Source organism: Schistocerca gregaria, chromosome 1 (assembly GCF_023897955.1).
Source record: "Schistocerca gregaria isolate iqSchGreg1 chromosome 1, iqSchGreg1.2, whole genome shotgun sequence".
Classification (NCBI taxonomy): domain Eukaryota; kingdom Metazoa; phylum Arthropoda; class Insecta; order Orthoptera; family Acrididae; genus Schistocerca; species Schistocerca gregaria.
Window position 1 is genome coordinate 666,239,216 of NC_064920.1, and position 18,703 is coordinate 666,257,918.

At 45.4% G+C, this 18,703-nt stretch overlaps 1 protein-coding gene across 1 annotated transcript in view; it reads left to right on the forward strand.

Moving 5' to 3' along the window:
• The window catches only part of LOC126267711 (hairy/enhancer-of-split related with YRPW motif protein), a 186,086-nt gene that overhangs the window by 130,178 nt on the left and 37,205 nt on the right, over positions 1 to 18,703 (forward strand). Inside the window, exons 3-5 of the mRNA XM_049973049.1 lie at positions 12,493 to 12,858; positions 13,292 to 13,531; positions 13,601 to 13,689. Of these exons, the coding sequence (XP_049829006.1) occupies positions 12,493 to 12,858; positions 13,292 to 13,531; positions 13,601 to 13,689 (695 nt within the window). The remainder of the gene's footprint in view (positions 1 to 12,492; positions 12,859 to 13,291; positions 13,532 to 13,600; positions 13,690 to 18,703) is intronic.

The following is an 18,703-nucleotide window of genomic DNA, read 5'->3' on the forward strand; positions in this document are numbered from 1 at the left end:
CGCTCAGGGACTTACCGTTTCATCCCCATCGACGCGCAAGTCGCCGAAGTGGCGTCAAATCGAAAGACTTGCACCCGGCGAACGGCCTACCCGACGGGAGGTCCTAGTCACACGACATTTACATTTTTATCTATCCTCCTACTGCGAAGTTCCTTCAAAATGCACGATCCACCAATGGCAGGGCGTGAGTTATAATTTTCCGCCGATAATCTATTTTTTAATGTCGTGTGACTAGGGCCTCCCGTCGGGTAGGCCGTTCGGCGGGTGCAAGTCTTTCGATTTGACGCCACTTCGGCGACTTGCGCGTCGATGGGGATGAAACGGTAAGTCCCTGAGCGGAGAAAATCTCAGACCCAGCCGGAAATCGAACCCAGGCCATTAGGACTGACATTCTGTCGCGCTGACCACTCTCAGCTACCGGGGTAGGTCAGGAGGGTAGATGAAAGGTGGAGACAAAGATCAGCCGTGATCATACTGTGGCAGTGACATTTCTAATAAGATGATGATGTGTCAAGTGGCATCCGCAAGGCCCCACAATACGTTCGGTTTTACATGCATGGCAAATCTCGTCGAAATTCAGATTGTTGCCGCGAGGCGAATCTCACCAAGATCCTTGGTACGCATGGCACAGAAATTTCGTACCTGGTTTGGAGAGGCAGTTCCGGGTCCTGTATCGAACAGTGCGATTGTGGTACTTCGGTCGATTCATCGATGTGGCGTGCAGTTCACAACTTTGCAGTACGTCGTACGCATTGTGCGGCACCAGCTGGATAGAAACACTGGAGGTGAGTTCCTCTCTTAGTCTGGTATTCGCAACCGCAAATAGCAGCAGTCGTAGCTCCATATATATGCGATAGATTAGCGTGTAGTTTGCTGTTCGCAATCTGGATTGATATCCAGCGAATTGTAGTCAGACAGAGTTATACACATTTTACATGGAACCGTGTTAGAGACTCCGCCAATCCCTGACTTTGGCAACTGCACGTACCTTGTAACCATAAATATTTGTGTTTGATTGTCGAATTTCACCCTTGTCTTTTTCGACAATATCTGTGCAATCACGGTGGACGTCTTCAATTTCAGTAGGAATCAGAACCGATAACCCTTTTCAAATTAGTTTTTGTGGAAGGTACTTAGAACTACTACCTTATGTACACTACCTATTTCCACTTCAGTCTGTGCCGGCCGGAGTGATCGAGCGGTTCTAGGCGTTCCAGTCCGGAACCGCGCGACCGCTACGGTCGCAGGTTCGAATCCTGCCTCGGGCATGGATGTGTGTGATGTCCTTAGTTAGTTAGGTTTCAGTAGTTCAGTAGTTAACTGTAGTTAAGTCCCATGGTGCTCAGAGTCATTTGAACCATTTTTGAACTTCTGTCTGACTATTAGGGTCAAAATATTGATTAGATAGTCATATCTCCACTGCGCGAAGTTTGATAGTGGTGTAGCTGATGAGGGTTTCTGTCACGTAGGGTGTTACCTGTCAAATAGATAGAGTTGTATCCCACATTAATTAGCAAAACAAACTTGCAGCACAAATGCTATTTTATACAATGAGGAAAAAAATCGCAACACCAAAATGTAATTAATGTACAGTAATGAAATTCTGGAAATACATTTGTCTAGATGACATATTTAGGTGATTAACATTATAAAAGCACAAGTTAATGTAAGCGTGAGATAAGCCATTGCAAATGTGAAATGCTTGTGCATTTATAACCGGCGTAATCGGCAGAATGTTGATTGCAAGCCTTCAAAATGCATGCATTTGTTGTACAGGTGCTGGATGTCAGTTTGTGGGATGGAGTTCCATGCCTGTTGCATTTGGTTGATCAATACAGGGATGGGCAATGCTGTTGTTGTTTGTGGATGACGTTGGAGTTGTCGTCTGATGATAGGCCACACTTGGTCGACCGGAGGCAGATCTGGTTATCGACCAGGCGAAGACAACATCTCGACACTGGGTAGAGCGTGTTGGGTTACAAGAGTGATATGTGGACGAGCGTTATCTTGTTGGAAAATACCCCATGGAATACTGTTCATGGATGGCAGTACAACAGGCCGAATCACTGGACAGAGGTACAAATTTGCAGCCGGGGTGCGTGGGTAAGGACGAGAGTGCTCCTGCTGTCATACGATATTGCACCCCGGACCATAACTTTTCATGTCACCACAACAAAACATTATCAAAAAATACAGAGAGACCAACAAAAAATTTATACGAGGTATAGCTCGAACGTGTCTAGCACGGCAACAGGTTGGTTGCAGGCCGTCAACTGACCTTCTCCTAACCAAAACACAACCGAGGCGGAACCAGCTTTCATCAGAAAACACGACAGACCTCCACCCTGCCCTCCAAGGAGCTCTCGCTTGACACCATTTGAGAGTGCAAATGGCAGTGGTTTTGAGACCAGTGTAATGCAAGCTATAGGCCGTCTGTCTCTGAGCTGTCCTCGAAGTAACTGATATATAACAGTTCGTTGTGTCACCGTGGTGCCAACTGCTGCCCAAATCGTTGCTGCAGATGTAGCACGATGCGTCTGAATCATACACAGAAAACGATGGTCTTCGCTCTCCGTAGTGCACCGTGGCCGTTCGGAGCCCAGTCTTCTTGCGACTGTATATTCCCATGCCCACTGCTGCCAGCAATCGTGCGCAGTGTCTACATTCCTGCGAAGTCTTCCTGCAACACCGCAGAAGGCACATTCAGATTCTCGTGACCCTGTTGCATGGCGTCGTTCAACTCAGTGAAGTGTTGATAACGCCGTCTTTGTCGCTTTAAAGGGGCTCTACTAGCGCCAATCTTCCACGACTGGCGCGAAATTTGAACAGACATCATCATTCAAATGCAGAAGCACGTCCACTAACTTTCGTTTACGTCGCACAATTCCTTCTTTCGATTTTTTTCATTCATTGCTGAATTGGTAACCCTGTACCAGGATCTTGTTTCCTGGAAAACTAGTCTCTAACGCTTTACTTATAATCGGGCCAGTGAGCCAAATGTCTCTTTCTTGATTTTGGAATTTTGCATACAACTGAGCAGTGTGCGAACTCTGAATTTTGATCAAGGGACACAATAAAGAATTGTCATTTCGTCTCAGAATTTAGTTTCCTGGAATACTGTGATCTTGACTTTATACCGTCTGATTTCAGGTCTTAGGACTTGTATCGAATCGTTGTTCCTGTGGCTTCATTTTTTGTTTCTTTTTTATGTTGCCAAAGCAGATTTTTAGCGTATATTTGTAATAAATAGGGATCTTAAATCCTTCTTTATTTGTTTTTGTGAAATGAGAAATTGCCAGATTCTTTTTTCAGTTTAATAATTTGACCAGATGGTGAACAGTTAGAGCCACGTTAATTAGAATTACTAGCATCAATGTACTTATGTGTGTGTTTGTTCCCTCTTCGGCTCAATATTTTCTGTGCACGTTGATCTGCAGTTTCTGCACCACGTGTTGCGATTTGCAGTGCTGCCACCAGCGCTGAAGACATTTGGAGGGGCGACTAATTGCTGTATTTGTATGCCACTAGAGGGTAGGTTTATACAGGGTGTTACAAAAAGGTACGGCCAAACTTTCAGGAAACATTCCTCACACACAAAGAAAGAAAATATGTTATGTGGGCATGTGTCCGGAAAAGCTTACTTTCAATGTTAAAGCTCATTTTAGTTTCGTCAGTATGTACTGTACTTCCTCGATTCACCGCCAGTTGGCCCAATTGAAGGAAGGTAATGTTGACTTCGGTGCTTGTGTTGACATGCGACTCATTGCTCAACAGTACTAGCATCAAGCACATCAGTACGTAGCAACAACAGGTTAGTGTTCATCACGAACGTGGTTTTGCAGTCAGTGCAATGTTTACAAATGCGGAGTTGGCAGATGCCCATTTGATGTATGGATTAGCACGCGGCAATAGCCGTGGCGCGGTACGTTTGTATCGGAACAGAATTCCAGAACGGAGGTGTCCCGACAGGAAGACGTTCGAAGCAATTGATAGGCGTCTTAGGGAGCACGGAACATTCCAGCCTATGACTCGCGACTGGGGAAGACCTAGAACAACGAGGACACCCGCAATGGACGAGGCAATTCTTCGTGCAGTTGACGATAACCCTAATGTCAGCGTCAGAGAAGTTGCTGCTGTACAAGGTAACTTTGACCACGTCACTGTATGGAGCGTGCTACGGGAGAAACAGTTGTTTCCGTACCATGTACAGCGTGTGCAGGCACTATCAGCAGCTGATTGGCCTCCACCAGTACACTTCTGCGAATGGTTCATCCAACAAAATGGTTGAAATGGCTCTGAGCACTATGTGACCTAACTTCTGAGGTCATCAGTCGCCTAGAACTTAGAACTAATTAAACCTAACTAACCTAATGACGTCACACACATCCATGCCCGAGGCAGGATTCGAACCTGCGACCGTAGCAGTCCCTCGGCTCCAGACTGTAGCGCCTAGAACCGCACGGCCACTCTGGCCGGCTTATCCAATAATGTGTCAATCCTCATTCAGTGCAAATGTTCTCTTTACGGATGAGGCTTCATTCCAACGTGATCCAATTGTAAATTTTCACAATCAACATGTGTGGGCTGACGATAATCCGCACGCAATTGTGCAATCACGTCATCAACACAGATTTTCTGTGAACGTTTGGGCAGGCATTCTTGGTCATGTCTTGATTGGGCCCCATGTTATTCCACCTACGCTCAGTGGAGCACGTTATCATGATTTCACACGGGATACTCTACCTGTGTCAGTCGAAGTGTTCGTACGCTTCTCAATAAAAGATTCGGTGACCGTTGGATTGGTAGAGGCGGACCAATTCCATGGACCACACGCTCTCCTGACCTCAACCGTCTTGGCTTTCATTTATGGGGGCATTTGAAAGCTCTTGTCTACGCAACCCCGGTACCAAATGTAGAGACTCTTCGCGCTCGTATTATGGACGGCTGTGATACAATACGCCATTCTCCAGGGCTGCATCAGCGCATCAGGGATTCCATGCGACGGAGCGTGGATGCATGTATCCTCGCTAACGGAGGACATTTTGAACATTTCCTGTAACAAAGTGTTTGAAGTCACGCTGGTACGTTCTGTTGCTGTGTGTTTCCATTCCATGATTAATGTGATTTGAAGAGAAGTAATAAAATGAACTCTAACATGGAAAGTAAGCGTTTCCGGACACATGTCCACATAACATATTTTCTTTCTTTGTGTGTGAGGAATGTTTCCTGAAAGTTTGGCCGTACCTTTTTTAACACCCTGTATAAATTTTGCGATCTAATTAACACAAATATAGCTTTATTCATAAACCTCTAGAAAATAACGAAAATAAGTCTCTCGTGACTCCACACGTAACAAAACAAAAGAATCCTACAGAAGGTGCGATATAAAGAGGAGATGATGTGAGCCTCAGAGCGGTAAAAAATAAAAGAAGCATATATATATATATATATATATATATATATATATATATATATATATATATATATATATGCTGTATCCTGTTACTAGTGCGTAGGGGTGTGAGTGCGCCGACCGTAGTCTCGCCGCGCCTGAGTACTTAAATCAACCATCAACTGCATCATCAAGTGAAAGCAGAATTGGACAGACTTCAGTCTCTAGAGGTTTTGGCTAGTGAATGGTCGTCTCCGTTAGTTGTAGCTTAGAAGCCGTCGGGGAAACTTCGCCTCTATGACAATTTCAGTACTAATGTCATGGATACGTATCATGGCCCACACCAGGAAGATCTGGTGGTCGAAATATCGGGTGACCAGTAGTTTTCTAAAAGGGATTTGTCTGAAGCGTATTTGTAGGTTCCTGTGGGTGAAGAATCTCGGCGAGTTCTGGTGTTGAATACTCCTTTTGTTCTCTGTCAATATTTGCGCCTTCTTTTTGGTGTGGCTAGTGCCCCTCCTACTTTCCAAGGATTTTTAGAGCAATTGACAATATCTGTCCTGGGTTGCATTAATTGTCTGGATGATCTTGGTGTTAGAGGCTCCACCGCGGTCGATCACTTGAAAATTTTGCACACTTTGTTTTCTGTCTGACAGTCCGCGAAACCTCGCAAAACCTCAGTTTTTTCGGCCTTCTGGAGTTCGAGGTTTCGTGGGTTGAGGTTCACCTCAGCAGACCAAAACTCCGCTGTTACGTCTATGCCTCGCCCCACATCCACAAAGGAGCTTCAGGCCTACGTAGGGAAGAGAGCTTAGTACCACAAAATCCTACCGATGGCGGCCACATTGGCCCACCCGTTCCTTGTCTTGTTACGCATGTGTCTTTTCTACTGGAGCCCGGATTGCTTTTCAAACGTTGAAATCCTAACTACCCTCGGCGCCTTGTTTAGCTAGTTTTGGCGACTGACGCCTCACAGTACGGCCTTAACCTGGTCAAGCGCGCCGATATGTCAATGGCTCTGAACGACCTCTTGCCTCTAAATCCCTCACTCCGGCGCAGCAGCGTTTCAGCTGGAAAAAGAGGCTCCTGGCATAGTTATGCTCTCCAGAAATATCATGTTTTTTTTCTATGTGGCTCTAAGTTTCATCTTACTGACCATAAACCCTTGGTTCCCTTGTTCAACCGTAACATTTCCTTGCCTGACAAAGCAGCACACCGCCTATAATGCTCAGCGCTGTTCTTGTCTCGCTACAACTGCGAAATCCATCTTCGACCTACGTCAAAACTTTAAAATTTTTACGCCTGGTCCCCCTATCCTGTAGGTCCCAATCCCGACTTTGAAGAATTGCGTTGCTTCCATCTTGTTACTGAAACACAAGCTGCGGTCAAGTGTTTCCCAATTACAAGGTCACACATAGCAGATACAATTGCCGTCGATCCGGTTCTCCCTCTGGTGGTTCGGTTTCTTCGACAAAGCTGGGCAGATACCCCCTCGGCAACTATTTTTCCTTATGATACCGCCTCTCTGTTTTTGACATTTTTTTTCTGTGGCCACAGAAGACCTCTCTCCCAGAATAATCATTCTCGCTGCATTACGGAACGAGGTTCTATGCCTTCTTCTCCAAGGCCATTGGAGAGTTTCGCGCACTAAAATGTTAGCTGGGAGACATGTTTTTTTTTTTTTCCTGGGATTAAGAGCGAAATCGTCCGTTTTGTCGCGACTTGTGAGCAGCGTGCCTGACAACAAGCACCTCCCAGGGCGCCTCTGTCCCCCTGGCCCACACCATGTCAGCCACGGAAATACATTCATGCAGACTTCGCAGACCCAACCATTGAACTTCGTCTGTGCGAATGCGGACAGGTTGCCCGAACTCTTGCGGGAATCGTCACCTTAGTGTGCGCGAGTAATGAGTGGATGGGCAAACATTTATTAGGTACTTTACGTATGTAGATTGTGGACAGTTGGAAATGTGGGTCTGACGGGAAGCGTGCAAGGGGTAAGTTCCTGCAGTCGCGCTCTTGATCTGTGCCCTCGGTGGCTCAGATGGATAGAGTGTCTGCCATGTAAGCAGGAGATCCCGGGTTGGAGTCCCAGTCGGCGTACACATTTTCAGCTGTTCACATCGAGGGATATCAACAACACCTGTCAGCAGCTCGAGGTTTCAATTAACTATCATTTAAAATCTTTTTGGTAGTCAGTTCTGTTGTGTGGGGACACATAATGTTACATCAGCGCACTGACTTCCAAATCTTCATGTTCGAGAATGCTCCTAGGTGCATTATAACCATATGAGGGTACGTCCAGTATTGTTACACATGGTCGTTTTGGTGGTCCAGGTGTTATGGTGGGAGGGAGAAACATAATGCTGCATGGCCATACTGACCACGAAGTCACTGAACACAGCAAGCTCACCGGTAAACTTGAAACGTCCCCTCAGAAAAATTATTGAATTACTGTGCTGATAAATCTCTTACATTATTTGATTTTCAAACAGCCGAGCAAAACTGAACGTACTCAGACATTTCCCTCTTTACCTATTCTGATCAACACTAAACTGACACACAATATTTTTAGCGCAATGCAATCTGACTTTCAATCATCCCTACAAAAGAATGGCCCTGACTAACATTAACCTATAACTTTCACAAATCACTTACCTCACAAAAATCTTCGTTACTCGAACTACTGCAATATAGCGAGCGCCACTACTGCCAGCTAAATACTAGATTCAAACTACTGAAGGCACTAACTACTGATACGCATAGTTAGCAAATGAAAGAACAAACAATGTATTTACCTTAATAGTGTTCAAAAGTCATAATATACACTCCTGGAAATTGAATTAAGAACACCGTGAATTCATTGTCCCAGGGAGGGGAAACTTTATTGACGCATTCCTGGGGTCAGATACATCACATGATCACACTGACAGAACTACAGGCACATAGACACAGGCAACAGAGTATGCACAATGTCGGCACTAGTACAGTGTATATCCACCTTTCGCAGCAATGCAGGCTGCTATTCTCCCATGGAGACGATCGTAGAGATGCTGGATGTAGTCCTGTGGAACGGCTTGCCATGCCATTTCCACTTGGCGTCTCAGTTGGACCAGCGTTCGTGCTGGACGTGCAGACCGCGTGAGACGACGCTTCATCCAGTCCCAAACATGCTCAATGGGAGACAGATCCGGAGATCTTGCTGGCCAGGGTAGTTGACTTACACCTTCTAGAGCACGTTGGGTGACACGGGATACATGCGGACGTGCATTCTCCTGTTGGAACAGCAAGTTCCCTTGCCAGTCTAGGAATAGTAGAACGATGGGTTCGATGACGGTTTGGATGTACCGTGCACTATTCAGTGTCCCCTCGACGATCACCAGAGGTGTACGGCCAGTGTAGGAGATCACTCCCCACACCATGATGCCGGGTGTTGGCCCTGTGTGCCTCGGTCGTATGCAGTCCTGATTGTGGCGCTCACCTGCATGGCGCCAAACACGCATACGACCATCATTGGCACCAAGGCAGAAGCGACTCTCATCGCTGAAGACGACATGTCTCCATTCGTCCCTCCATTCACGCCTGTCGCCACACCACTGGAGGCGGGCTGCACGATGTTGGGGCGTGAGCGGAAGACGGCGTAACGGTGTGCGGGACCGTAGCCCAGCTTCATGGAGCCGGTTGCGAATGGTCATCGCCGATACCCCAGGAGCAACAGTGTCCCTAATTTGCTGGGAAGTGGCGGTGCGGTCCCCTACGGCACTGCGTAGGATCCTACGGTCTTGGCGTGCATCCGTGCGTCGCTGCGGTCCGGTCCCAGGTCGACGGGCACGTGCACCTTCCGCCGACCACTGGCGACAACATCGATGTACTGTGGAGACCTCACGCCCCACGTGTTGAGCAATTCGGCGGTACGTCCACCCGGCCTCCCGCATGCCCACTATACGCCCTCGCTCAAAGTCCGTCAACTGCACATACGGTTCACGTCCACGCTGTCGCGGCATGCTACCAGTGTTAAAGACTGCGATGGAGCTCCGTATGCCACGGCAAACTGGCTGACACTGACGGCGGCGGTGCACAAATGTTGCGCAACTAGCGCCATTCGACGGCCAACACCGCGGTTCCTGGTGTGTCCGCTGTGCCGTGCGTGTGATCTTTGCTTGTACAGCCCTCTCGTAGTGTCCGGAGCAAGTGTGGTGGGTCTGACACACCGGCGTCAATGTGTTCTTTTTTTCCATTTCCAGGAGTGTAGTTAATTAAAGATTCAAAGGAAATACAGGACCATGTTAAGAAAGTAGAGGATTGGTGTGCTAAGAAAGCAAGATACTACTAGGATCATACAAAATGTATGGAGTGAGAGGAGTGTAGGGATCGATTTTACTCCACAATGAAGGAGTCTGTAAGTCTTGTGGGAACCCCTCCTTGTCAGCCAGCTGTTGTGTGTTCACCATCAGCGAGTGGTCAACAATCGTATCGAGTGCGTCCGAGTCTGCGACTCTCATATTAGAAAATAAGGTAGTGCATATGACACAGACGTAGCTCGTGTCATGGGACCACGCATCACATACGAGTATCTGATGGACAAGAAAGACCAAGTACAATTACTGACAGAGACTTTGACCACAAGCTCTTCGTCTTGGTACGAAATTTTCAAAATTACAAAGAGGGTGGTAATAATTTGCATTCAAAAGCTTGGATAGCTCAGTTTGGTAAAGCAAAGCCTCCCCCCCCCCCCCCCGCCCCCCCCCCCTTTGGATCTGACGACATAAATTAGAATTTGTCTGCAGTCAAAAAGTTGCAGAATGAATGCAGTGTGTACCAAGAGTTTAGAAATGCTTTCTCCATCAGCTACTTGTCACAAGAGACACAAGAAAGAATTAAACAAGGAATCATGATGTGCAGAGGCATAGAATCGTCAGGAGCCAAAAACCAGTACAGCTTTTTGTTTCATTAGTAAAGAAGAATCAATTTTTGGATGCTCCATGTACCACAAGCGAAATCATACGGTTCTGCTACATGAAGCTGTCCTTCAGCTATCAACAAATACAAGAAGGAAGGATCAAACACAACGTAGAAGCATTTAGGAGCATTCTCCAAGAATGAGAATTTGCATATGAAGCGAATAATATGCGAAAAACAGTCGAATAGGAACAATGATAGACGGAAGAGCATATATGGATCGTAAGGACAGCATGGTTACGGCCGTCCACAAGCATACGAACACCCCAGAAAGGAGAAACAACTGAATCAATTTAAATGGCAGGAATAACAATAATTGGCTCTTTGAAAGAAACTGATGTGAACCAGATAGGACAGAACAGCAGGTAGACAATGTCGGGATTTGGCCGCCAAATTCGTCAAACAAACAACGCAATGGCAACTTGCACCACGATAGACTACAAATAGATGCGGATAGCTCCTAATACACCCGCGCCAGACGATGGAACGAACCAAATAAATGTTAGTATATGGATACTCAAGTCAAGTTAAGTCAAGCAGTTGCCGAGTAAAATAGCAGCTACAAATGGTGTGTGAAATGTAGGCATGTCCAATCGTCGTACGTGGTGGGAAAAAAAGGCATCAAAAACACCTTCATCCGTCTATATTTCAAGTTTTGCTTTACTTATGCGAACAGTTTCGGCTTTCCACTACCGTATCTTCAGGCCCCTGACCTACGTGTAGGAAGAACCAACCTCATGAGCAATGAAAATAGGGGCAGGCATTCAGTAATATACGCGGTGGATGATGAGAACGACTATAGATGGGAAATGCTTTTACAGTCGCTCGCATCGGCCACCGCGCCGAGCGCCAACGTTTTTTTTTTTTTTTTTTTGCAAATGTAGTAAGTGGTGTCCGTAGACTAACTGCTTAACAAAGTAATCCCTTCGTTCATCAGCTGCAGACTGCCTGCACATGAGGTTCGATTCTGCCTAAACGTCGGTCAGGGGGCCGAAGATGACGTAGAGAAACGTATAAGCAGCATAAAATCTGAAGTACAGACGGCTTACGGTTTTTTTGATTTGACCTTTTATAATAAATAGCCGAAGTCCATCAGCCATTCTGTTTGAAGATGGATTTACAGGAAGAAAACAAGAAGTCCAAATGCGATCTCAAAATGTCCAGTTGCACAGGGAGACGATAGATTGTTAATACGATGGAAGTTGCCATCTTTCAAAGCCGATGTCAGTGATACCATCCGGGAATACCAGACCAATCCTGAAGCAGATCCCAGAATACGTATGGAATTCGATGGAGCCTCTAGTAATATTTTACTGTCTGTTGTTGCTCTTGTATGTTACTGTGGGTCCCCCGACTAACCAACTGCTTCGATTTGCGGCCATCGTAGCTCTGTAATGGTTCTGGGAGATGTGTTATTTTCTACTGGATTTGTCGATACCAAATTTAATGAGGGAAGTTGTAAATGTTTTCTTATATTTTTGTCAGAATTTTTTTTATTGTAATTTGCCTTATTTTATGCTAATTTACGTATATTTGAAAGAGTGACAGCATATTGATTACTATTAGTAGATGTGACGAAGAATATCAAAGAGACTGATTACGAGTGGAAGTTTGTGTGTTGTGTAAAATGTCTTTGAAGCTGGAGTCGTCTTTGACTGTAGTCAGTCGGCAGTGAACAATGTGCAGGTCGCCGTTATAAATATTTTCTAGTGAACAGGAAAAAATGAATTATGTCACTACTTTTTTTATATAGACTTTAGGAAGAAACGACATTCGAAGAAATGGTATTTGAAGCACCAAAAATGAGGCAAACGCTTTGAACCAGGTCATTTCTGCAGCCGTCGAAACTGCATTGTGGAATCATACTTCCACTAGACGACCGAAGCCGAGACAAATATCGTCTTGTAAACATTTCACGGAAAAGGTACTGTCACGAAATGTGCCAAATTTAAGTAAATAAAAATTGTGAGCATATTTCAGCTCCGAAAAGCTGTTGCACTGGCATAGGTATGGAATTGGATGGAGCCTCTTGTAATATTTTACTGTCTATTGTTGATCTTGTCGTATGTACTGCTCCGATTTGCTGCCATCGTGTCTCCGGAAAGCTGTTGCACCGGCTGTTTTGTTACGTGCACCAACAGGGTGCCGTATCACAGCCGTCACCGACACTGGCAGGATTCGCCACGCGCAGCACCGCCGGCCCAGATCCGCGCGCCGATCGGGCCACAATAGGGGGCGCCTGCAATTACATTTGCCGTGAGATACCGGCCGGCGGCGCGCACCGCGTTATGCGGATGCCGGCCGCGGCGCGGCGCGGCGGGGTGGCCCCCCTCCCCTCCAGCGGCGCGGGGGAGGGGGCGGCCGCGTGGCCGAGCGGCGCTCCGCACACGACCGGCGCACGGCAGCCGGCGGGCGAGCGGCGGCCGCAGTCAGTTGCGCGCCGGACGAGCACGCGTGCGCACGCCTCGCGCCACCCCTCCACCTCGCCGGAAGACCGCGCCGGCCGCGTGCCGCCCTAATTGACGCACAAGACGACGCCGCCCAAGACAAGTGCCTTCGTCAGCCGCCACGGGATGCGCCATTGTCCGGCCACCCCCGCCCGCCGCCGATCGTTCATTAAACGGCCCAAACATTACTCAGGCTTTCCGGCACGACTGCTGCCGTGTTTGGCATAATGAAGATGCGCCGTGGGAAATCGAGTTAATGCCGTGCAGTGGGCAGCACCGAAGTTATTCGATAGATTAATGATATTCTACACTGCGTGTCTCCCAAGAAGATTCTCACCTCATTTTAACATCGTCTCAGACTACCTCCGAAGAATTTACTCAGCTCTCGTAGATCGCTGTTGCTTAATCGGACATTGACAGTTCTCCATCGACACTTCTCAATTGGACAATTGTGTAAGAACGCTGGTGTGTGTGAGCTAAGCCGAACCTTTAGGTGGACTGTCGAGTGCTGCGTGGGGGATTTATACGTGACACGCGATCTGGTGCGGGAGTCTACGAGGTGACGAGTGCCACGGTGGTGAGACAGGGACACGGGCTGGAGAACGCGGGCGTGTGGCGCGTGGTGGTGCCGCGCGGGCCGGAGCCCGCCGGTGCCGGCGTGGGCGTGGGCGTGGGCGTGGGCGCGCTGGAGCCGCCGGTGCCCTGGGGCTACGGCGGGTGGGCCGCCGCCTCCGCCGGCGTCCACCCGCCCCCGGGGCCCGCCCCCGGCCATCCGCTCGGCCCCGGCCGGCCGCACGCGCAGCCGCCGCCGCCTCCCTCCTCCCTCAAGAGGGCGCTCAGCGAGAGCGACGACTGTGACGACGTCTTCTCGGAGGAGTCCTCCAAGGACCGGTGAGTGCAGCCGTGCTCGTGCACTGGTGCGCTATCGAAGCACGCCGTCTGCAATATGCCATTAATACTGTGTGTTAGTCTCCTCTGAAGGAAGATTTTTATGTTGTTAGGGAAAATTACAACAAATGTACCATTTTAACACTAACATCTACTAAATGAATAAGTCAGTATAAATTACACATGTTTGCTGAGACGTTCCAGTGCTGTAATTGATAATATTAAAAGCCAAGATCGCTTCATGCCAAACAGTTTACTTCACGATCAGATTCGACAATAACTAGGTGTCATCCTCACATTCTATGTCCCAGAAATGTAACGACACTATAGTCTCGTCTACATATCGAGAACATGCTCCAATTTTTATAACTGAGGAGCGCCGGCCGGAGTGGCCGTGCGGTTCTGGACGCTAGTCTGGAGCGGAGCGACCGCTACGGTTGCAGGTTCGAATCCTGTCTCGGACATGGATGTTGTAATGTCGTTAGGTTAGTTAAACTAGTTCTAAGTTCTAGACGACTGATGACCTCAGATGTTAAGTCGCATAGTGCTCAGAGCCATTTCAACCATTTGAACAAAACCCGATATATCCACTTTTGTTGTGTTCGCGTGTTTGAGCTGTAGGACGGAAATACGGGAGTAATACATGCTGCCACAAAATAATTTTCAGCACAACGCAAGTGTTTTATGGTGTATTTGTTCTTTTTATGGCTTCTGGAGCCATTTAGAGATCACTATTTGTTACTTTCTGTTTTAACAGCAAATCCAGATTTATCGGTTTTTGTTCCGGCTCTCCTCAATTACTATCGTATCAGTGTGGAGCTGCATTCTTATGACTGAAACACACTCTTAATATGTTCGAAGAGACTCTTGTTTAATTTTATTCCAGGAAGATCTGAGAGATAATGACACCTACTTACTGCAATGAAATAAACTATTTCCCATAAATCGATCCTGGCTTCGAACAAGTCAACCATCTTCCAACAATTTCGTTCCGAAACATCACGTATAATACTATTCTCCATAACTACAGGCACACATTTCACAAGTCGAAGTTATGCTTTCTAAGTGCTTACTAACATTTTGTGTTTAGGATCCAGATAGAACATGTGAGCGCTGTGTACTGCTGTACTACACTGACACTGGTTCTTAACCTAAATTATCCTAAGGACAAACACACACAGCCATGCCCGAGGGAGGACTCGAACCTCCGACGGTACCAGCCGCACAGTCCATCACTGCAGCGCCTTACGTTAGACAGCTCAGCTAATCCCGCGCGGCACTGACGCTGTTTCACTTCTACTTTCTCACTTAAGTCGTCTATAGATTCTCGCACCCATTCGGAAGACAAACTCTCGCCATCAGCAATAATTACTTAACAAATACTAAAAACCACATAGTGTTAAGCGACGTCCTCCAAAGTAAAGCGGAGTGTCATGTAACATCTGCCAGCATGCAATAAGATGTTTGTGAAGACTATGCCATAGCGCAGTATTTATGTCCAGGTTATCATACATAACGTCCTTTGCTACTAGGGTTACCAACATGTCCAGCACTTCGGTGCTTTTTTTTTAATACCCAACCGGCATTTTTGTTCTTTAGAAAATGTCCGGCTTCTTAGTAAAAAAATATTGCATTTCATTATCTAACGAATTACAGTGTAGTGTCTGAATTATAAGCACCACGCACTTGACTGAAATTTTCCACGACGTTCCCTAGGCCAGTGGTGTAATTGGAGAAACGTTGAATCATAGTCGACATGTCCAATACAGCGATTCGACGTAATGTAGTTTGTGTAGCATTGTTTCCATATTTTCACGCTTTGAAACAAAATTAAGTAATCATTGAAATTGGAGTTTGCGTATGTTATCGTTTTTAGAAGCGCTAAACTTCGCTGAAGTACTGCCGCTGTATACGATTGCGTGCTACTAATAAGAAGTATCTCGTATCATTTTCTGCTCATATTGAGATTAGAGCATGTTTATTACCGCACTGTGTAAAACATGAACAATTTGTTCATTCTAAAATAAATTGCCCGGCTTTTTAAAAAATTTTCTGCTTTTGGTGAAGCACTGCCCTGTTTTTGACAATTTGAAGATGGTAGCCCTATTTGCTGCAGGAAATTATTTAATTTATTACAGCCTAACATCCCATAACTGCTAGCTCCAATGAAATAAAACATTGTCCGTGAACGCCTTCAATGAAAAGTTCGTACTTTTTGTACACCACATTTTTAACTGGGTAGTATACACATAGAACGTTTGCCAATAATGTGTCATCTGAAATATGTTATTATGTTCACAACATAGATGAAACCGTTATATTTTATCATTCGTTAAATTCGTTACCTGAGCGAAAGTTTCCCTACTTTATTAAGTTTGCTTCTATCAAAAAAAAATTTCTACGTAGTGTAAACTTGTCACTGAAAGTAGAACCGCATCTCTATCTGAATGAGATAAATGACATGTAACAATAATTAGTAACTGCGACTATGGCCGTTCAACAAGAGAGTGTTATTTATACACTGTGCACATTTTTATACTTCTGTGTACGAGTAAGTGAAAGTCAGAATAGTTTCCTATCATCTGATTATCTGATGATATTTCTCGCAACACGAACTGAAGCATCAGGTGTACGAAGCCGACCATAACCTTTCACCCCTTTAGTTATTTTGTCACGTACCATCAACGACAGGTGCGCCCCGCAGACCAATGTGTGAAAATGGCAAGGCGCACTTGTTGCGCCACGAGCACTGTCTACCTTCTTCTGTGTGAAGAACAGTTGCTCTCCAAAAGGAATTATGGAAACTGTGAGAGAAATGTGGTCGTTTGTGTACGCGAAAATAATAGGTATTTTGACTTCTTTATGAAAACTACTATTCTAAATACTGAAAGTGTCACTTGTGACGTAGCCTTCGCAAGTCTTTCACTATACGCCACAAGATTGATAAAAGGATCGGAAACATCCCCATGAAGTTGAGTTTCAGCTTCACTTGATTGATTCTAGTGAATGACAGTACCAGTTGCTTTCTCCTGCAAAGAAGTTCACACCTTACACCACCTCGACAGGTATTTTTCAAACATTTGGTTGCTAAAACAGGCTGGCGATTTCATTAGTATATCCGTACTGTAATTACCTTTATTTATGGAGATAATCAGAAGAGTCGGTGTCTGTATACTCAAATTTGTTATACTCTGAAACAGATAGGGTGGTGGAAAAGAGAGAGGAACATTAGGGCTTAAACTGTCGTAGAAAGCGTTAGCATTAGAGACAGAACGCAGACTCCATGGTATAAGGAAGCGGCATTACACTGTTTGAGGAGGCATTTCAGCATTCACTGCAGCACAACAAGGGGAACTACGAATAATCGAAATCAGGGCGATCAGTCTGGGATATTAACCTTGTTACTTCCTCTGGAATATGGGTTCATAAGTTATTTTCTTAGTTTAATGATCCAGTGATGTTACAATATCTCGCTATAATGTGCATTTTTTCAAGTTAGTGTAAAAAAACAATAAATTTTAGAAAAAAAAAACAAAAGAGAACAAAAAAATTTGGCTGCATGGTGTACATTTATAGGTACAATTTTAATCTACATCTAAAGAACAGTCTACTTGCCTGTCTTTGAAGCGAACACCAGACAATCATAGACAGTAAATATTACCTATTTAAGACGACCACCCTGAATTAGAAGAATGTAGATACCACGCACAACGGATTTCTGTTTGTATCTGAAGCTTTTCTCATTTGCTGATAGCAATTTTACGTCACTAGGGAGGTCGTCCAATCTATTTTATGGCTGCCACCCAGTGCTATAGCTACTCGCTTCCTCGTTGGCTTCATCTTACACTTCTTAATTGCCGTGCATGTCACAGCTCTGAGAACACCAGGAAAGCTTACTTATTTTAATTTGTAAGTTTAAATGTCATTTAATACTTGTTAATTGCCAGCCATGCGCACTAAGAAATACTTAATTTAGTTTGAGTCATGCCCGATTCAACAATCAGAAGATTTGTTGATCCAGTAGCTTTATAAAAGTATTTGTCTTTCTTTATGAAGTGACACTCTTCTGTGTTTCTTTTTTTAAATTTATTGCAGTTCTACTGGAACTACTGTCTGTGAACTGAAACTACTGTCTCTTTACTTATTTTTATCATTTCAACACTGATGTACAGAATTTTCCCTGACAAAGGCAACTAAAACTTGACCTATTCATTTACTCCAACAATATAAAACCCAAATCAATCTGACTGCTATCCAGTGACAACATGTCTTCCAATAATTAACATAAAAGAATGGCCCTGAATTGCGAAAATCCTAACAATAACCCATACTTTTTCAGAAGTCACTTACCTCTTCATAACACGAACTGCAGCAATTACAGTAAGCAGCAACTACAGCCAGCTAAACAAAAAAATTCTAGCTATGCCATACTTGTGTGCATGACCAGTTTCTGCTACTGTAACTTGAGGGTACGGCAGAAAGCGGCAACATATAGGCATCAGGCAAAAGTCTGCAAAAAACAACAGTAAGAAAATCGAGGTACGTCAAGATTCAGGAAAAGATGGTGAGTCATTGTTACCATTAGCAGTGAAACATAATATTCCTGTCGAAATTTCGGTGAGTGGTATCGTAAAACAAAGGAAAGAGAAGATACGAACAAAACACCTGTACTCAATATGAAACTAGTCTGCATCGTTCGCAAATACCTTTTGCAACCATGAGAAAATTTGGAAGATTTGAAATCGATTACAACAATGAATGTCACAAATCTTCGGGCGTCCGTAGTAAAGCGTTTCGATTGCGATGACTGCGCGCACAACTCTGGGCCAAACTTAACAGCAGGTCTTCTGGTTTTGCAGAAAAAAAATGGGTCTCTGTGATATCTCTAACAGTACCCATTCTTGTTTCCTGCTGCAGCTCGTCAGTCAAATTCTGCGGTACAATGCAAACAAGAACAGATTTTCCGTTTGCCGAAATCATCGTGAATGGCGGTACAAACACTGTCTCTGCTACTCCT